Source organism: Protopterus annectens, chromosome 9.part0 (assembly GCF_019279795.1).
Source record: "Protopterus annectens isolate FY-2018-M chromosome 9.part0, PAN1.0, whole genome shotgun sequence".
Lineage (NCBI taxonomy): Eukaryota > Metazoa > Chordata > Ceratodontiformes > Protopteridae > Protopterus > Protopterus annectens.
In genome coordinates this window covers 1579411445-1579426198 of record NC_056743.1, presented here as the reverse complement: position 1 = coordinate 1579426198, position 14754 = coordinate 1579411445, and the positions used below count along the sequence as shown (strand labels likewise).

Sequence of the window (14754 nt, the reverse complement as noted above, 5' to 3'; positions counted from 1 at the left end):
AGCTATGGTATGGATGTGAGCATGCAAGTGAATTGGGTGGTTGAATGTTATGGCAGCAGACAAGTAAACACCCATAGTGGCACCATGACATCTGTAACACATACTGCAGTCACCATAGTAGCCAGTACTACACAGGGTGACAAAACCCACTGCAGGAAATCTGCTGAGCGACATATGTCCATATGACCCACACATGCCAGTCAGGAAGGTTCACATACCCAACAACAGTCAGAGCCAGCAGGACAGGTGTAGACAAACCCAAACAGAGCCTGTGCCATGGCTCCAGAATGATGGCTATGGTTAACTTCTCCCCAGGCCTACACAGACAGTCCACAGCAGGGCAGGCAATGGGGTGTTAGTTCTGAAGGGTAGGAAGTCAGACAATAATATGTAGGGCAACCAAAGCCACGATCTGTAGTACAATGGTATGCCTCTAGTCAGCATGATAGTTAGCAATACAGAATGAAATGGAGTACCTGACATACCAGTACAGTCATAGCAAATGTGTACTAGTGTCACGTGTGCCCCCCACATCCTACATAGTAATGTAATAACAGTCAGGTATGCCCCCCAACCCTGTGTAGGAATTTAGAAATAGTCAGGTGTGCTCCCCATAATACATAGTAATGTAATAACAGGTGTGCCCTTCCAACCCTGTGTAGAAATTTAGAAATAGTCAGGTGTGCCCCCCCCCATCCCACATAGTAATGTAATAACAGTCAGGTGTGTCCCCCCCACTCCTGTGCAGAAATGTAGAAACAGTCAGGTGTGCCCCCCACTATGCAGAAATGTAGTAACAGTCAAAGCCAAATGATCAATGGATACCCTGCAGAGACAGCATGCTACCTATTGGTGTACAACACAAAGGTCAGCACTACAGGACAAACTACCTGGACACGATCCACACATTCAATACAGATGGCCATACTGGGCATGCTCACACACTTAAAGAAATGAAGGCAATGTCAGTCAACAACATACTGAAAGGTCATACTGGGCATGCTCACACACTTAAACGCATAAAGGCCATGTCTGCAAACACCAGTAGACCAGACATATCTGGCAGTTGCAGTTGTTAGTGCAGACACTCATCAGTATGCACCACTCATGCCTTCACACACAGTGGATAGGAATACAGACATATATAGCAGGACAACACACTATAATAAGCCAAAGGTAGACGTACATAGATGTGTGGAACTGGGTGACTGTGACAAGGCGCCATCCAGGCCTGTCCAACCCAGCACACAGCCAAAGGGCCCCAAACACATGAGGTGCAGATGTTACTCACTGCAGATACTAGCCACCAGTATCTGTCAGCATTACAGACTATGTGGTGCACATGCCAGCTGTGCAACATGACTGTACAAGGAAGTAGTCATCTAGCAGCTGTATACACGTACCTGTAACATATGACCCCGTGTGTGCCCGTATGTGGCATGTCAACCCCTAGATGAATGGGTTATGGCCCATGCACACACCGCCCTCCCATAGCCCTACTATGACAAGCCTGCTGAGGTCATCCAATGTGAAATACACCTTTGGGAGAGTTGTAGCCCAGTAATCTCCGTGGCGCTTCCAATAACTGCATACTGTTGTGTGATAAACTAGTTAGGTAGGAGCTCTAACTCCAGACTTGGCAAGTGTGTGTGTGTGTGTGAGAGTGTCTGTCTAACTGTGTAGAGAGCAATGCTTTTTATAGTACTCACACTCCTTACAATTCATATACTCAGCTTTGGCAAGGCTGCTAATGCCACCCACCTAGCAATACACCTCTGGGAAGGTTGTAGCCCAGTGATCTCCGTAGCGTGTCTAACTGCTTATTGCTGTAGTGTGATAAAGTAGTTAGGTAGGAGTTCTAACCCCAGACTTGTCAACTGTGTGTGTGTGTCTGTGTGTGTGTTTGTGTGCGTGTCTGTCTGTCTCTGACTGTGTAGACAGCAATGCTTTTTAGGGTACTCACACTACTTACAATTCATTTACTTAACTTTGGCAAGGCTGCTGATGTCACCCACCTAGAAATACACCTCTGGGAAGGTTTTAGCCCAGTAAACTCCTTAGCGCGTCCTGTAACTGCGTACTGCTGTAGTGTGATAAAGTAGGTGTTCTAATCCCAGACATGGCAAGTGTGTGTGTGTGTGTGTGTGTGTGTGTGTGTGTGTGTGTCTGTCTGACCCTGTCTGTGTAGAGAGCAATGCTTTTTAGGGTACTCACCCTCCTTACAATTCATATACTCAACTTTGGCAAGGCTGCTGCTGTCACCCACCTAGAAATACACCTCTGGGAAGGTTGTAGCCCAGTAATCTCTGTAGCGCATGCCATAACTGCGTACTGCTGTAGTGTGATTTAGAACAATGGTAGGGTTCCATCCCCACCCATGGCAGTTCTGGATGTTTTGAGTGTGTGTCACTGTCTGTGCCGGGAGCAATGCATTTTATGCTAGTCACACACAGCACATTTCAAAGGGCCTACTTTGGCAATCCTGCTGATGTCATTCATTGTGAAATACACCTTTGGGGAAGGAGTTCTCTTGTAATCCCTGTGGTGCGTCCTATAACAGCTCCATGCTGTAGTGTGATATAGACCTATGTTAGGGGTTCTATACCCACACATGTCGGTTGTGGATGTTGTGTGTGTGCCACTGTCTGTGTGGAGAGTAATTCATTTTAGGCTAGTCACACTCACTACAGTTCGAATGGCCTACTTTGGCAATCCTGCTGATGTCATCCAGTGTGATATACACCTTTGGGGAAGGAGTACTCCTGTAATCTCCGTGGCACGTATGTATATGTATATATGTGTGTATATATATATATATATATATATATATATATATATATATATAATGTATATGTGTATATATATATTTGTATATATGTATGTATATATATATATATATATGTGTGTGTGTGTGTATATATATATATATATATATATATATATATATATATATATATATATACACGCGCACATATATATATACATATATATTTATATTTAGCAACTTATTTATATTTATCAACAGATGGAACAAAGAAGTTATACCAGGCTGCAAGGCAAAGAAGATGGCCGTCAGACACCGTTCTTAAGGTATGACAGTAACAACCTGCTGACCAGTTCACGGGGCATGAAAAGCTAAATGGAAGGAGGGCTACCAGCAACTTCTGAATAAAAACCTCACATAAGCTGTACTGTCTTCTGCACATCCTAAAGAAATATGAACAGGACTAAAGAAAATTAAGTCCGGGAAAGCAGCAGGCTCAGAAGAGGTCACAGGGGAATATCATGATGTCGGGTAAGTTGTGGGAGAAATGGCTTCTGAGGGTGCTCATAGCAGCATAAAAAGAAAGGTGTGTTACAAATGACTGGAGAATGAGCATTCTATTGCCTATATACAAAACAAAAGGGGGCACTCTCTGCTGTTATTGGTATATAGGTATCACACTCGCGTCACATTGCATGAAGGTACTGGAGAAGGTGACTGATAAATTAAATTACAAAATAATAGAAAGCGAGATGGGAGATAAGCAGTTAGAATTCAACACAAATGACCCAATCTTTGCAGTGAGACGGATCATGGAGAAGAAGCTAGAGCTGAGAGTCCAACTGGGCATTCCCAAAACTTGAGAAAACATATGACAAGGTCCCAAGAAAGCTGATTTGGGCAGTCCTGTGATGGTTCAAAGCCAAAGAAACATTGGAACAATTAATGCAGGCTACTGATTTGCCAGTCGTGCAATGGTTCAAAGTCTAATAAACACTGGTAGAATTAAGGCAGGCTATGGACAAGGACCCAATGACACAGTACAAACAATGTTTGGACTTAGAGAGGTTCCTAGTGAGAGTGGGTATGCATCAAGGTTCAGTTCTAAGCCCACTGTTTGTACTGGTGATGGACTATACTAGTAAACGGGTGAAAGAGACAGAGCAACAAAGCTGCTAATAGTTGCATGACCATAGAATCATGCACCAATGCACTGTACGAACACATACACAAATGCAAGGAATCCAATCTGGTGGTCTCCTGCCATAAACAAACTCTACAACAGAAGGAGGAAACTGATGTGGAATAAGGTGATGTCCCAAGACTGGAAATTTCCCTTATCAGCCTCAGAAAAAAGTTGAGAGCCCTCATCAAATCCTGTAAAGCTAGCTATGAAAACAGAATTGCAGCAGATAGTAAAGACAACCACAGGGCCTTCTGTAGTTATGTAAAGAATCTCCATAGCAATACCCAGATTTGCTCGGAGTTACTGCACTGAACTTCCTATAATTAGCCAACATATATTGCCAATATACTGGCCGACAGATTCATTGCCAACTTTACCCCTCTCTCCCCCACCGAAGGACCAATCACAATACCAGTAAATTGCCAGGCACCCAGTATTACTGCTGCACAGGTTAAAACAGCACTGTCCAAGGCCAAGAATACAGCTTCTATGGGACCTGACAACATCCCCGGCTGTGTTCTACATGAACTACAGAGTGAACTGGCACCTCACCTGTGTGCCCTGTTCAGACACAGCCTCACCTCAGGCTTTGTCCCTACAGAATGGCGCACTGCTACAGTCATCCCTCTCCACAAAGGAGGACCAACTACAGACCCTGGGAACTATCACCCCACTAGCCTGACGAGTCTGATATGCAAAGCTATGGAACTCATCATCACGGACCTAATAAACAAGGATATAGGGAATCTCCAAACTCTGGATCCCACACAGTTTGGTTTTGTGAAGGGTAGATCATGCCTGCTCAACCTGGTCGATGAGTTTGAGTCAGTCACCAAAGTTGTGTATGAAAGCAAGGTGGTTCATACAGCCAACCTTGATCTGACCAAGGCCTTTGATACCATTCCCGACTCAGGAATCATAGAAAAATTCACTAAGCTAGGCATCAACCCCTATATCACTAGATGGGTTGCAAATTGGCTCATAGATAGAACCCACAGTGTGAAAGTAGCTGACTCCAAGTCCAGGCCAACACAAAGAGACTCTGTCTGACAAAGTTCGCAGACATTTGCAAGTTGGGAGCTATTAATTCCCCAAGTGATGTTGACATCCTTCAGAAAGGCCTCACTGAGACCAACGACTGGTGTCAGAACCATGGCCTTAAGCTCAGTGCCAAAAAAAGTGTCATTATCCCCTTTGGGAAAAAAACGGTTCCCATGAATTACCACATTGATTGTAGTCCACTGAACACAGAAGGCGTTATAAGAGATCTGGGAACACAGGATGAAAGGTCAGAAAGTCCTTCTGTGTGACACATCTCATTACTAAGGGTTTTGCATCCAGGAAGAAAGAGGTCATTGTCTCCCGCTACTCTTCCCTCATTGGGCCAATCATCAAGTACAGTGCCCCATTTGGCATGTACTTCACTAGACACCTGCAACAACTGGAGAGACCGCAAAAGTACCTCACAAAGAGGATCCTAGGACTTAAATACTTGTCCTATATGGACAGACTCAAAAAAAACTCCAACTATTCTCTGTCTCATATCGCCTACTCAGAGGCGATCTCTGCTTGACTTACAAAGCCATGTCTGTCCCAGCTCTGTTAGAAATGCTACATCTAAAGAAATCCCAATCCCTCTGCACCAGACGCTCCAGAGACCTCAACCTCATTACCACAATCAGTTGAATGAACCAGAGGGACAGGTTCATAACCCAGGGACTGCCCATGCTATGGAACAGACTTCCCATACATGTCAAGCAGAGCACCTCGCTGAGCATCTTCAAGAGAAATCTTGATGAGTGGATGGGAAATAGAAAATTCACCCTGGGGATAACTCCAGTGGCTCTACTCGACAGAGGCACTGGGAACTAAGGTCGGGTGGCATGATGCCAGGGTAATCCTGTGGCTAGGCTTGTAGCCTAGTACACACATATGAACCTATATATGTGTGTGTGTGTGTGTGTGTGTGTGTGTGGGTGTGGGTGTGTGTGTGTATATGTATGTATATATATATATATATATATCTCTCAAGTTCAGGGGTGTGGTGAGTGCATGTGGGGTTGCCCGCCCTGCAAAAAAGTTTAAAGAAGAGCAATTTTCAAGATTCACTCTTCTCCTGTGTTTTTGGTCTTTTTTTCCCAGCTTGTTGGCACTTGGCATTTTGAGTGCTATCATTTTGCTAGGAAGCCAGATGGGGTGACAGTTGTCTTTCAGTTTCCAGGATATCAGTAATTTTAAGGCCCTTTAGGACCATTGCACCAGGGGAATATTGCTAATGGCATGGTAGTTATGCTTCTGGGGCTGAATGACTGGGGTAGAAAAAAACCCGAGGGAGATGTCTGAGCACTCTACAGCCCACAGGTGTAAGCCAGACCCTAATACTTAGCTAAAACCTCCTTTCTCTGTGAATGATGCTTAGGTACAAAGAAAAGATGATTGGCTTTAAAAATTGGCTAATGAGTAGTCTCACTCTAAGGGGGATCAAGTATCATTCAGCATGGAAATAGGTGCTTGGCAGTCTTACTTGCTTTTCAGTGGATGGTCTAAACCTCCCCTTGAAAGGCTTCATCACACTGGCTAAAGCATTTGCTGCTCCCATGGTGCCTTTGTTTAGGCAAAGTTCACCTAATTGACTTTCAGACATCGAAAATATTTCATTATCAAACAGGATAAAGTTATGGTGGCTCTCTGCAGTTCCAGAAGTTTAAACAACATGCTGCCTGACCATGTGGCATTCCTGCATTTGGAAGCATCCGTATACGTGTGATCATTGAGATCTGGTTTAAATGGTCAGAAAGCACTGCCTCTATATTTGGATTGGGTATACATATACACACACACACACACACACACACACACACATATATATATATATATATATCTATATATATCTATATATATATATCTATATATATCTATATATATCTATATATATATATATATATATATATATATATATATATATAGGTCCCCTTCAGATGGTCGAACTTTTAAAAGCTCAACTTTCATAAGGCCGAGACCATATGATCAAACTTTTAAAAGCTCGACGGATCTGAATGGGGATCTCCATAGAGTGCGGAGCAGGAAGATTTCCCTTTACCGCAATGTAGTGTGATGTCTGAGTTGGTATATTTAAATAGAGGGGGGTGTGGGGGATGCAGGGGGCTTGCCCCCCTACTAGCACTGTTTAGTTTTTTTTTTTATTTCTTTTTTTTTTCACATTTACAAACATTCAAATGTTCGATCATATGGTCTCGACCATATGAAAGTCGAGCATTTGGATGTTTATGTGAATTAGACCCATTATATGTATACTGTAGATATATATATATATATATATATATATATATATATATATGTATATATATACATACATACATGCTTTCAGACCCGATGACCACTGGTGTATTCATATTTGAAAGATACCATATCACCTCCAGACAGATTCCCAGAGACAGACAAAGTGGACTTATTCAATTCCATATCACACTAAACAAATAAGCTATTAGCTTATCACCTCCTCCACGCCTCCAAAAGTCCATGTCAGATTCCTAAACATGTAGTCTATAAAAAACAAACAAACTTCATGATTATGAGAAAATTTAACTAAGCATAATTTGACTGAAGTACCTATACCACAAATGTAGGATTTGCTCAGAAATCTTTAGACATATTAAGTAAAAATTCAATGGACCATATCATTACAAAAACAATTAGAGGGAATAATCTTCACCTGGTACTTATAAATGTACCATCATCATGCACCACTCACTTGTAAGTTAATGTGAAGCCGAACTTTAAGCTTGTAACCTTTTCTCTCAAACTATCAAATCCCACTGAAACCAATTTATAAGACTTCAGGGAGTTCAACTGCCCAAATGTTCTCAAATTCTATGATGAATTCTTGAAATTCAGTTATAACATCTGCCTAGACAGTTCCTCAGCAGGTAGATTCACCAAGGAGTTTTATATCCACATAAATAAACATATATAATTAGCAATTCCATCCAGATCCAAATACAATGGGAATTTAAAAGCAAATCATCCAGGTTGTCCAAATATTATTAATTTGATTAAAAATTTTAATAAGATTATTAACTCTACGAAGTCAGTCTATGAGGTCAAGTTGCTGCTATGAAAACATTTGCTTGACTACTTTCTCAAAACCTACCAGCAGATGTTAAAGCTGAGGTTCTGAATCCTCCCTTGCACAAAGATGTGTTATTTGGGACCTCTGCTGCTGAGGTATTTAAAAAGATATTTTGTGACAGAGTGAAACTGACTTGGTGGGGCGTATCAGATTTTTCAAATATCCTTTTCAAATTTCAGTAAAAACTTTCCTTCCTTTCCAGGACCATTTTCTGGAAACAGTTAAGTAGTCTCAAGTTTTAACCAGCAATGTTTGAAAAAACAGTGACAAAGAAAGTGGATCCTCCCATAACCAAAGACAGTCCAAAAAATTGGAATGACTGTTCGCCTCTTTTGTCCCTTCTCCCTCCTTCTCTGGCGATCCTTCAAATGTCTATAGGCCTCCTGCAGGGTGTCAAACTCGTAGGATGCGAGACATTTTCCTGTAGTACATTTTGTTGGGGATACATGACTAAAGTGACATTCTGCTGCAGAGGCATATAGCTGTTGCAAATTTCCTGTGGGCAAAAAGAAGTGCTCATTGTCACACCCACACTCCATGCTGTAGCACACTTCTACATGTTTTATTTTCATAAATATGCACTGTACACCAAGCACTACACATACTATTTCCCCTGCCCACATGCACTTGTTTATTGAACCTGTGGGCCCAGCGCTGCATGCTTCTTTCTGTGCACAGGAAGTTTGCAACAGCTATATGTCTCTGTAGCTGAAAATCTCTTAAGTCGTGTGTCCCCAACGAAATGTACCACAGGGAAATGTCTCACTGCCTAGGAGCCTCAATCCAATTTGCAAGGTGGTGGTGGGGTGTACGGGACGGCTACACCTTGCATAAAGAGAGATTTTTTTTGTACAATTTGACTTTTCAGAAACTCAGTCATATGGTTTCAACCATATAGAATTCAACTTTCCTAAAAGTATATCTCCTGATATAAATTCATATATACATACACACACAAAACATATAAATTAGTGTGTGTGTGTGTGTGTGTGTGTGTGTGTGTGTGTGTGTGTATATATATATATAATGTATGTGTGTGTGTATATGCACAAGCATACCTCAGAGCGTGATTACTTACGCAATTGTACCTCATTTGGTGCTCTGCCCACCTTTTCCTTGAAATTACCTTAGAATGACATGGGCTGTTTTCTAATTCCATGTTCACTTTTCTTAGGTCTTAGTTAAGTACTAGGCCAGCTGCCCTTGTGGACCATTTTAAGCTTAGCCAATTTCCCTTGGTGAGAATCAAACCCTGCATCTTTTGTCTGTGAGGTAAACACTTTAATCACCATGCCAGCCCTTTAATCTCATTTTTATTTTATTTATTTATTTAACATTTGTTGACCGGGAATGTCCGACTAGGTTCCACAGAGCCTGTTTTCAGCGGAGGCCCGGGGAGAAATGCTCCAGATCATCATTATTACTGACCTGTATTATTAGCTGACACTCATTAAAGTCACAGAAATTCCTGCAATTTACATTTGGTAAATATTTTGTCTGTGACTGCTGGCATTAAATGTAAGGACTTCAGCTATTGAAAATGCTTTACATTTCCCAAGAAACAAGTTTCACATGACCGCTTCCATTTTTAGTATATACATTCTACAGTAGAATAAATACAATGAACTACCTTTTCTGTAATGAGAAATCATTTAGCTAATGTGCATTTTTCAAACTTAAAGTACTCATAAATCACTGTGTTCTCTATTTTATACGTATAATTACAGGTTATTATAGGTTATCTGGGGGCAGTGAAATTGTATCATTATGTTTTATTAATGAGCATTGCACCTTCAAGTCCCCATTTTTAGAAGAAGCTTGTAAACACTAAAGTGGTGGGGCACATCTGCTTTCTGGTGATGCCTTGTGTCTAAATGCAGAATTTTCTGTTCATATTTTGAACAGTGTTATGATGCCAAGTTCACTTTTTTACGGTTTGCGGAGATATTAGTTATTTTGTCATTATGGTAGTACACAGTATCACTATATCCCAGGGACTCCAGACTGTCACATGCTTTTCAAAACAGAATTTGTATTAACAGGATCAGACTTGTCATATTATGGGTAAATACTAGGCTATCAGACTGCAGACTATTACAAGTATAAGGAATAACCAGAGGCCAGAATCAAACTTTGCACTTTGCATATGTGAAGTTAAGACTTTAACCATTATGCCAACTGCCTCCTCACAGAATCATATTGAAACAAAATGTTACTTTTTGTTTTTTTTAAACAATGGTCCCATTTGGAAAGTTTGTCTGGCACTGAAGGAAATTTGAAAGTGCTTTGCCTGTTTTATCTGAAAAAAAATGTCTCATCAAAACCAGCTGTCAAAATGGACTATTACCAACTGATATCTAAAATTGTGCTCATGAGATATGTGCATAAAGTGTGTAGCTTTCCATTTATTTTTACTTATATTGTCCATTAATACACATACTAAAATGCTTTAATATACTGCAGTTTTTTCATCCATGTATTGTTGCGTGTGATTTCTCCCACATAATTACATACAGCTCACATGTACAAAGTTTAGTCATATGTCATACCATCTCTTACCCGTCTCTAACTGCCTGAATCGCTTCTGCTGCAGTTTCGTAATTGTGTTTTTCCATGTGCCTGTACATTGTGCTCAGTTCTACCTGCCGTCTGAAGTAAATGTCCACTGAACTTTGCTTCACAGTCGCATAAATAAATTTATCAGAAGGGTTCCGGAGCTAAAAGAAATAAAATGAGTTTAAAGAAATGTAATATCTTGCAAAGCAATGTTTTTCTATTCTACTGCAGTTTTATGAGCTGCTATAAACTTTTGCAATTTTATAAGTCCAAAAAAATGCTATTAGAAGTAATAACAGTCAACCTTAGTGTGACATTGCCAAGAACAAAGACAATTCTAGTTGAGAAGCCTAGGGAAATGCTGCACAGATGTCACTGTTGGATGAGCAATATATCTAGTCAGATATATATCATGCATTGAATATTGCTAGCAGAAACAAAGGGCAGCATAAATGAAGATAAGCACTGTGTTCACAGGAGAACTGGTGATTGGCTGCCTGATGACTGTAATAGCTCTCCATCAGGGCACATGACAACTGTGACATACTTCAGATGAAAGGCAGGCTAGTGTGGTTGAGTTATTGCGTGCTTGTTCATGCAGTGTAGCACAGCTGATTCTCACATTTGACCAGCAACTTAATGGCCACTGCAGATATGTATATCATGCTGCCATACTCATCACACAAATGGGGACAATATGGGTTGGGCAGGAAAGGGTGCAAAAAAAAAAAAAAAAAAAAACACCAGTGCAACTGTAATGTGTGACATGTGTGGAATGCAAAAGGAATTTTTATTTTGAGTAAGAGTCCCTTTTCCAATATGGAACAATCGAAGGTAGGATAGGAAGGCTATGGATGGTGTAGAGGTAAAAGGGCAGGTGCTAAGGTTAGGCATATAAACACAGAGCACAGCCTCACTGGAGTAGTAGATACAAAAGGTTCTGAGGACAGTGGAGGGACTCGGACATACAGAGTGTGGACAAATGGTGATGGGGAGGATTGAACAACAAACAGGAGTGTGGAGATTGATAGAAGATGGTAGAAAACCATCAAGATGAGGTTAAGGTATAGCCCTGACATGTCTGCATGCCAGGTCAGCCCTCAGGGCATCATTCAAAGGCGTTGCTCACTCATGTGGTTGATGATATGAACTGCTTGCTACTCTGCTGGTCAGATGGGTGGGACCTGCCAGTTATATGACTCCATGAGCCATGCCAGAAGGCATTCAGTTGCTGCTGCTAACAAACCACCAACACACTATGAAGAAGATGCTAAGAGACCAGGGCAGAAGAACCAATCTGGACTCTTTTGAGAAGACAAAACTTAACTTTTCCCCTCATGAATAGTGGCAATGCAGGGCATTAGTGAACCCTCCAGGTCACCTACACATGAAAGCCATCATTCACTCCCCCTAATGGATGGTCCAGTTGGCTACTGGTCACACAGCATGCAGTCATGTCCTCCTCTGCAACAGCTGGACCTACAGAAGAACAACACATTTGGGAAAGAATTATTACCCTCACTCTAACAACACTGTCTTGGTTATGCATGACTGACACAGCTGTTATACATACCCCACTACAAATTTGCTTCAGTCTTTGGTGCCATCCAGACAGATTTATTTCATGCTCCTTTGCTGCTGCAAAACAAATAATGCATCCCAATGTATACATGTAAGACAAGATAGCAAAACATAGTAGAGGGAAAAATCTTTGAGTACATCTCTCTCCCATATCACTTTCGCCCAGTCTCAAGGCAGATCAGGACGATGCCACCCTTGGTCACTGTAGTGATGCCTGAACTGCTTACCAGAATAGATGATGCAAGTGGCATCTGCTTATCATTCTGGAAAGCTTGTGTTGAGCATCTTGCTTCTAGAAGGGCTGAACACATGCTGTAGGCATGAGCATACTGGTCACATGCCTCATGGTCACTGTGATGCATGAGTTTAGTGGTCCCATGACTTATGGTCACTGTGATTATGCATGAGCATACTGGTCACATGCCTCATGGGTACTGTGATTATTGGTCACATGCCTCATGTTCACTGTGATTATGCATGAATGTACTGGACACATGCCTTGTGGTCCCCATGATACACAGAACTACTCTTAGTATGAATGGATAATATGCTATGATGATTCAGAAACACCATCTCTAAGTAGCCTTATTAGCATAACCAGTATGTTGACTGGCCCTTGTTACCATGATATAATGCACTCAATAGTATAAAATTATGGAATGCAGGAATTTATTTCAATAGAAAGTCTGTAGACTTGCAACTTTCAAAGAGTTGAGCAAGGTGTTAGAGAGTATAGGAAGGTGTCTTTCCTGGTAAAGTTCATCAAAAAGAAAAACAAACCTTGTGGTGGATGTCAGACATCCTGAGGCATATATTATGTATAAGTAACTAGGATCCCAGAACAGTGGCATGGTATGACATTGCACCATTTTCCTGTCATTTTGGGAAGGGTAGAAGCATAGCTTGCGTGGGGTAAAGGGTACAGCAGTCCTGGGCACAAGGTGTTAGAGGATGCGACTGGCAGTTGTTTTTTTTTTGCTTGCTTGTTCCTTGCAGAGCATGAAGGCATGCTCTTCTTTTGGAGAGACTCTATTGTTAAAGGATGCCAGAAAAGGGAGAGGCATGGGGTGCCAAATGAGGTAGTTATAGCTCTGGAGAAGGGCAACCATTTACAATGAAAACCTTGTGAAAGACATGTCACAGGAGATTTTGGGTTCCAGAGCCACATATTGAACCATGGCTGCAATATGTACCTTGAGGGGGGATCTGTGTATGGTACTAACTACAGTTGACAGGTAGTTGTAGGGGGAATAATGGCCAAGGTTATAGTACAGAACTTGGGGGGGGGGTGTAAGCTTCATTTAGGATATATAAGCAAGTGCACAAATGAGTGGGAAGGTGGCCACATGCATAGCAATCCCATAGCATCTGTACATTTAGACTGACCAGCATATTTTGCCATAGGAGTATATGCTCCAGTATGGCTATGGCTGGACATTTTCACTACAGGAGAATGAAGTGCAACTGCAGGCTCTTCACATAAATGGCATACACTTATTGGGCACAACTGTCACAGAAAAGCATTAACAGAACCAGAGTTGTCAGGTACTGGGGCAGGATGTGTATTTTGTTGGTGTCTATATAGATTTATTTATTTATTTATTACAGTTTGATGACCAGGGAAGTCCACTGGGCCAAGAAGAGCCCATTTTCAGTGGAGGCCTGTGGAGAAAAGCTCCATGAAACAATAACAACAAGCATAACAGAGTACAATTACATATGCTGGCAGTGCAATTAACAAGTATGTAGAGATAAACATTATATATATTGTAGCTGTAGAGACAATGGACATCACATATTCAAGCAAGCAGGTACAATATTTATAAGATTAAGATACAACTGTCAGATCAAGTGAAAATGAAGGAAGAAAAACAGACCAGCAGAACTAGGTAGATTAGAGGAGTAGTATATGGAGTTGAGAGGGAGGGACAGGGAGAAGTACGAGAAGGGGAAAGAAAGACGAATAGGGAGGGGTTCAAGTGGGGGACGAGCAGGGCCATATCCATTTAGATGATAGGAGGAGTGCAGAAGAGATGTCAAGTTGGTGTGGGTTAATTAAGGATTACTGATAGGATGTCACATCAACTGTCGCTCTCTCTCTTGATTCCATTCCACTCTCCTATCATCTTTGACAGTTATGCCTGACTGTTGCAGATCTTCTCTCATACAATCCATATAGAAAAAGATTTATAACTAGATTTAACATCCACATTTCCTTTTGACTTCTTTCTGAATGTAATTTTACAAATGTTTACTAAATTGTCTTCTGTTTTGCTGCACATGTGCCTGAACCACTGTAATCTGTTCTGTTTGACCTTCTCTGCAACTGGAGCTACTTTGGCTTCTGCTCTCATGTGATTTCTTTGTCTGTCTCACATTTGCATGCTACCATCAATCTCAGCCACTTGTGCCCTTTACTTTTCACCTTATTTGGTTTTCTTTTCACACACACACACACACACACACACACACACACACACACACACACACACACACACACACACACACACACACACA

The 14754-nt window shown here is 41.4% G+C and overlaps 1 protein-coding gene across 1 annotated transcript in view; it reads right to left on the bottom strand.

The window, feature by feature from the left end:
- LOC122810723 (glutamate receptor ionotropic, NMDA 1-like) overlaps positions 1–14754 on the bottom strand; it is a 451545-nt gene that overhangs the window by 24721 nt on the left and 412070 nt on the right. The window contains exon 5 of the mRNA XM_044082286.1: positions 10660–10817. Coding sequence (XP_043938221.1) covers positions 10660–10817 — 158 coding nt within the window. The remainder of the gene's footprint in view (positions 1–10659; positions 10818–14754) is intronic.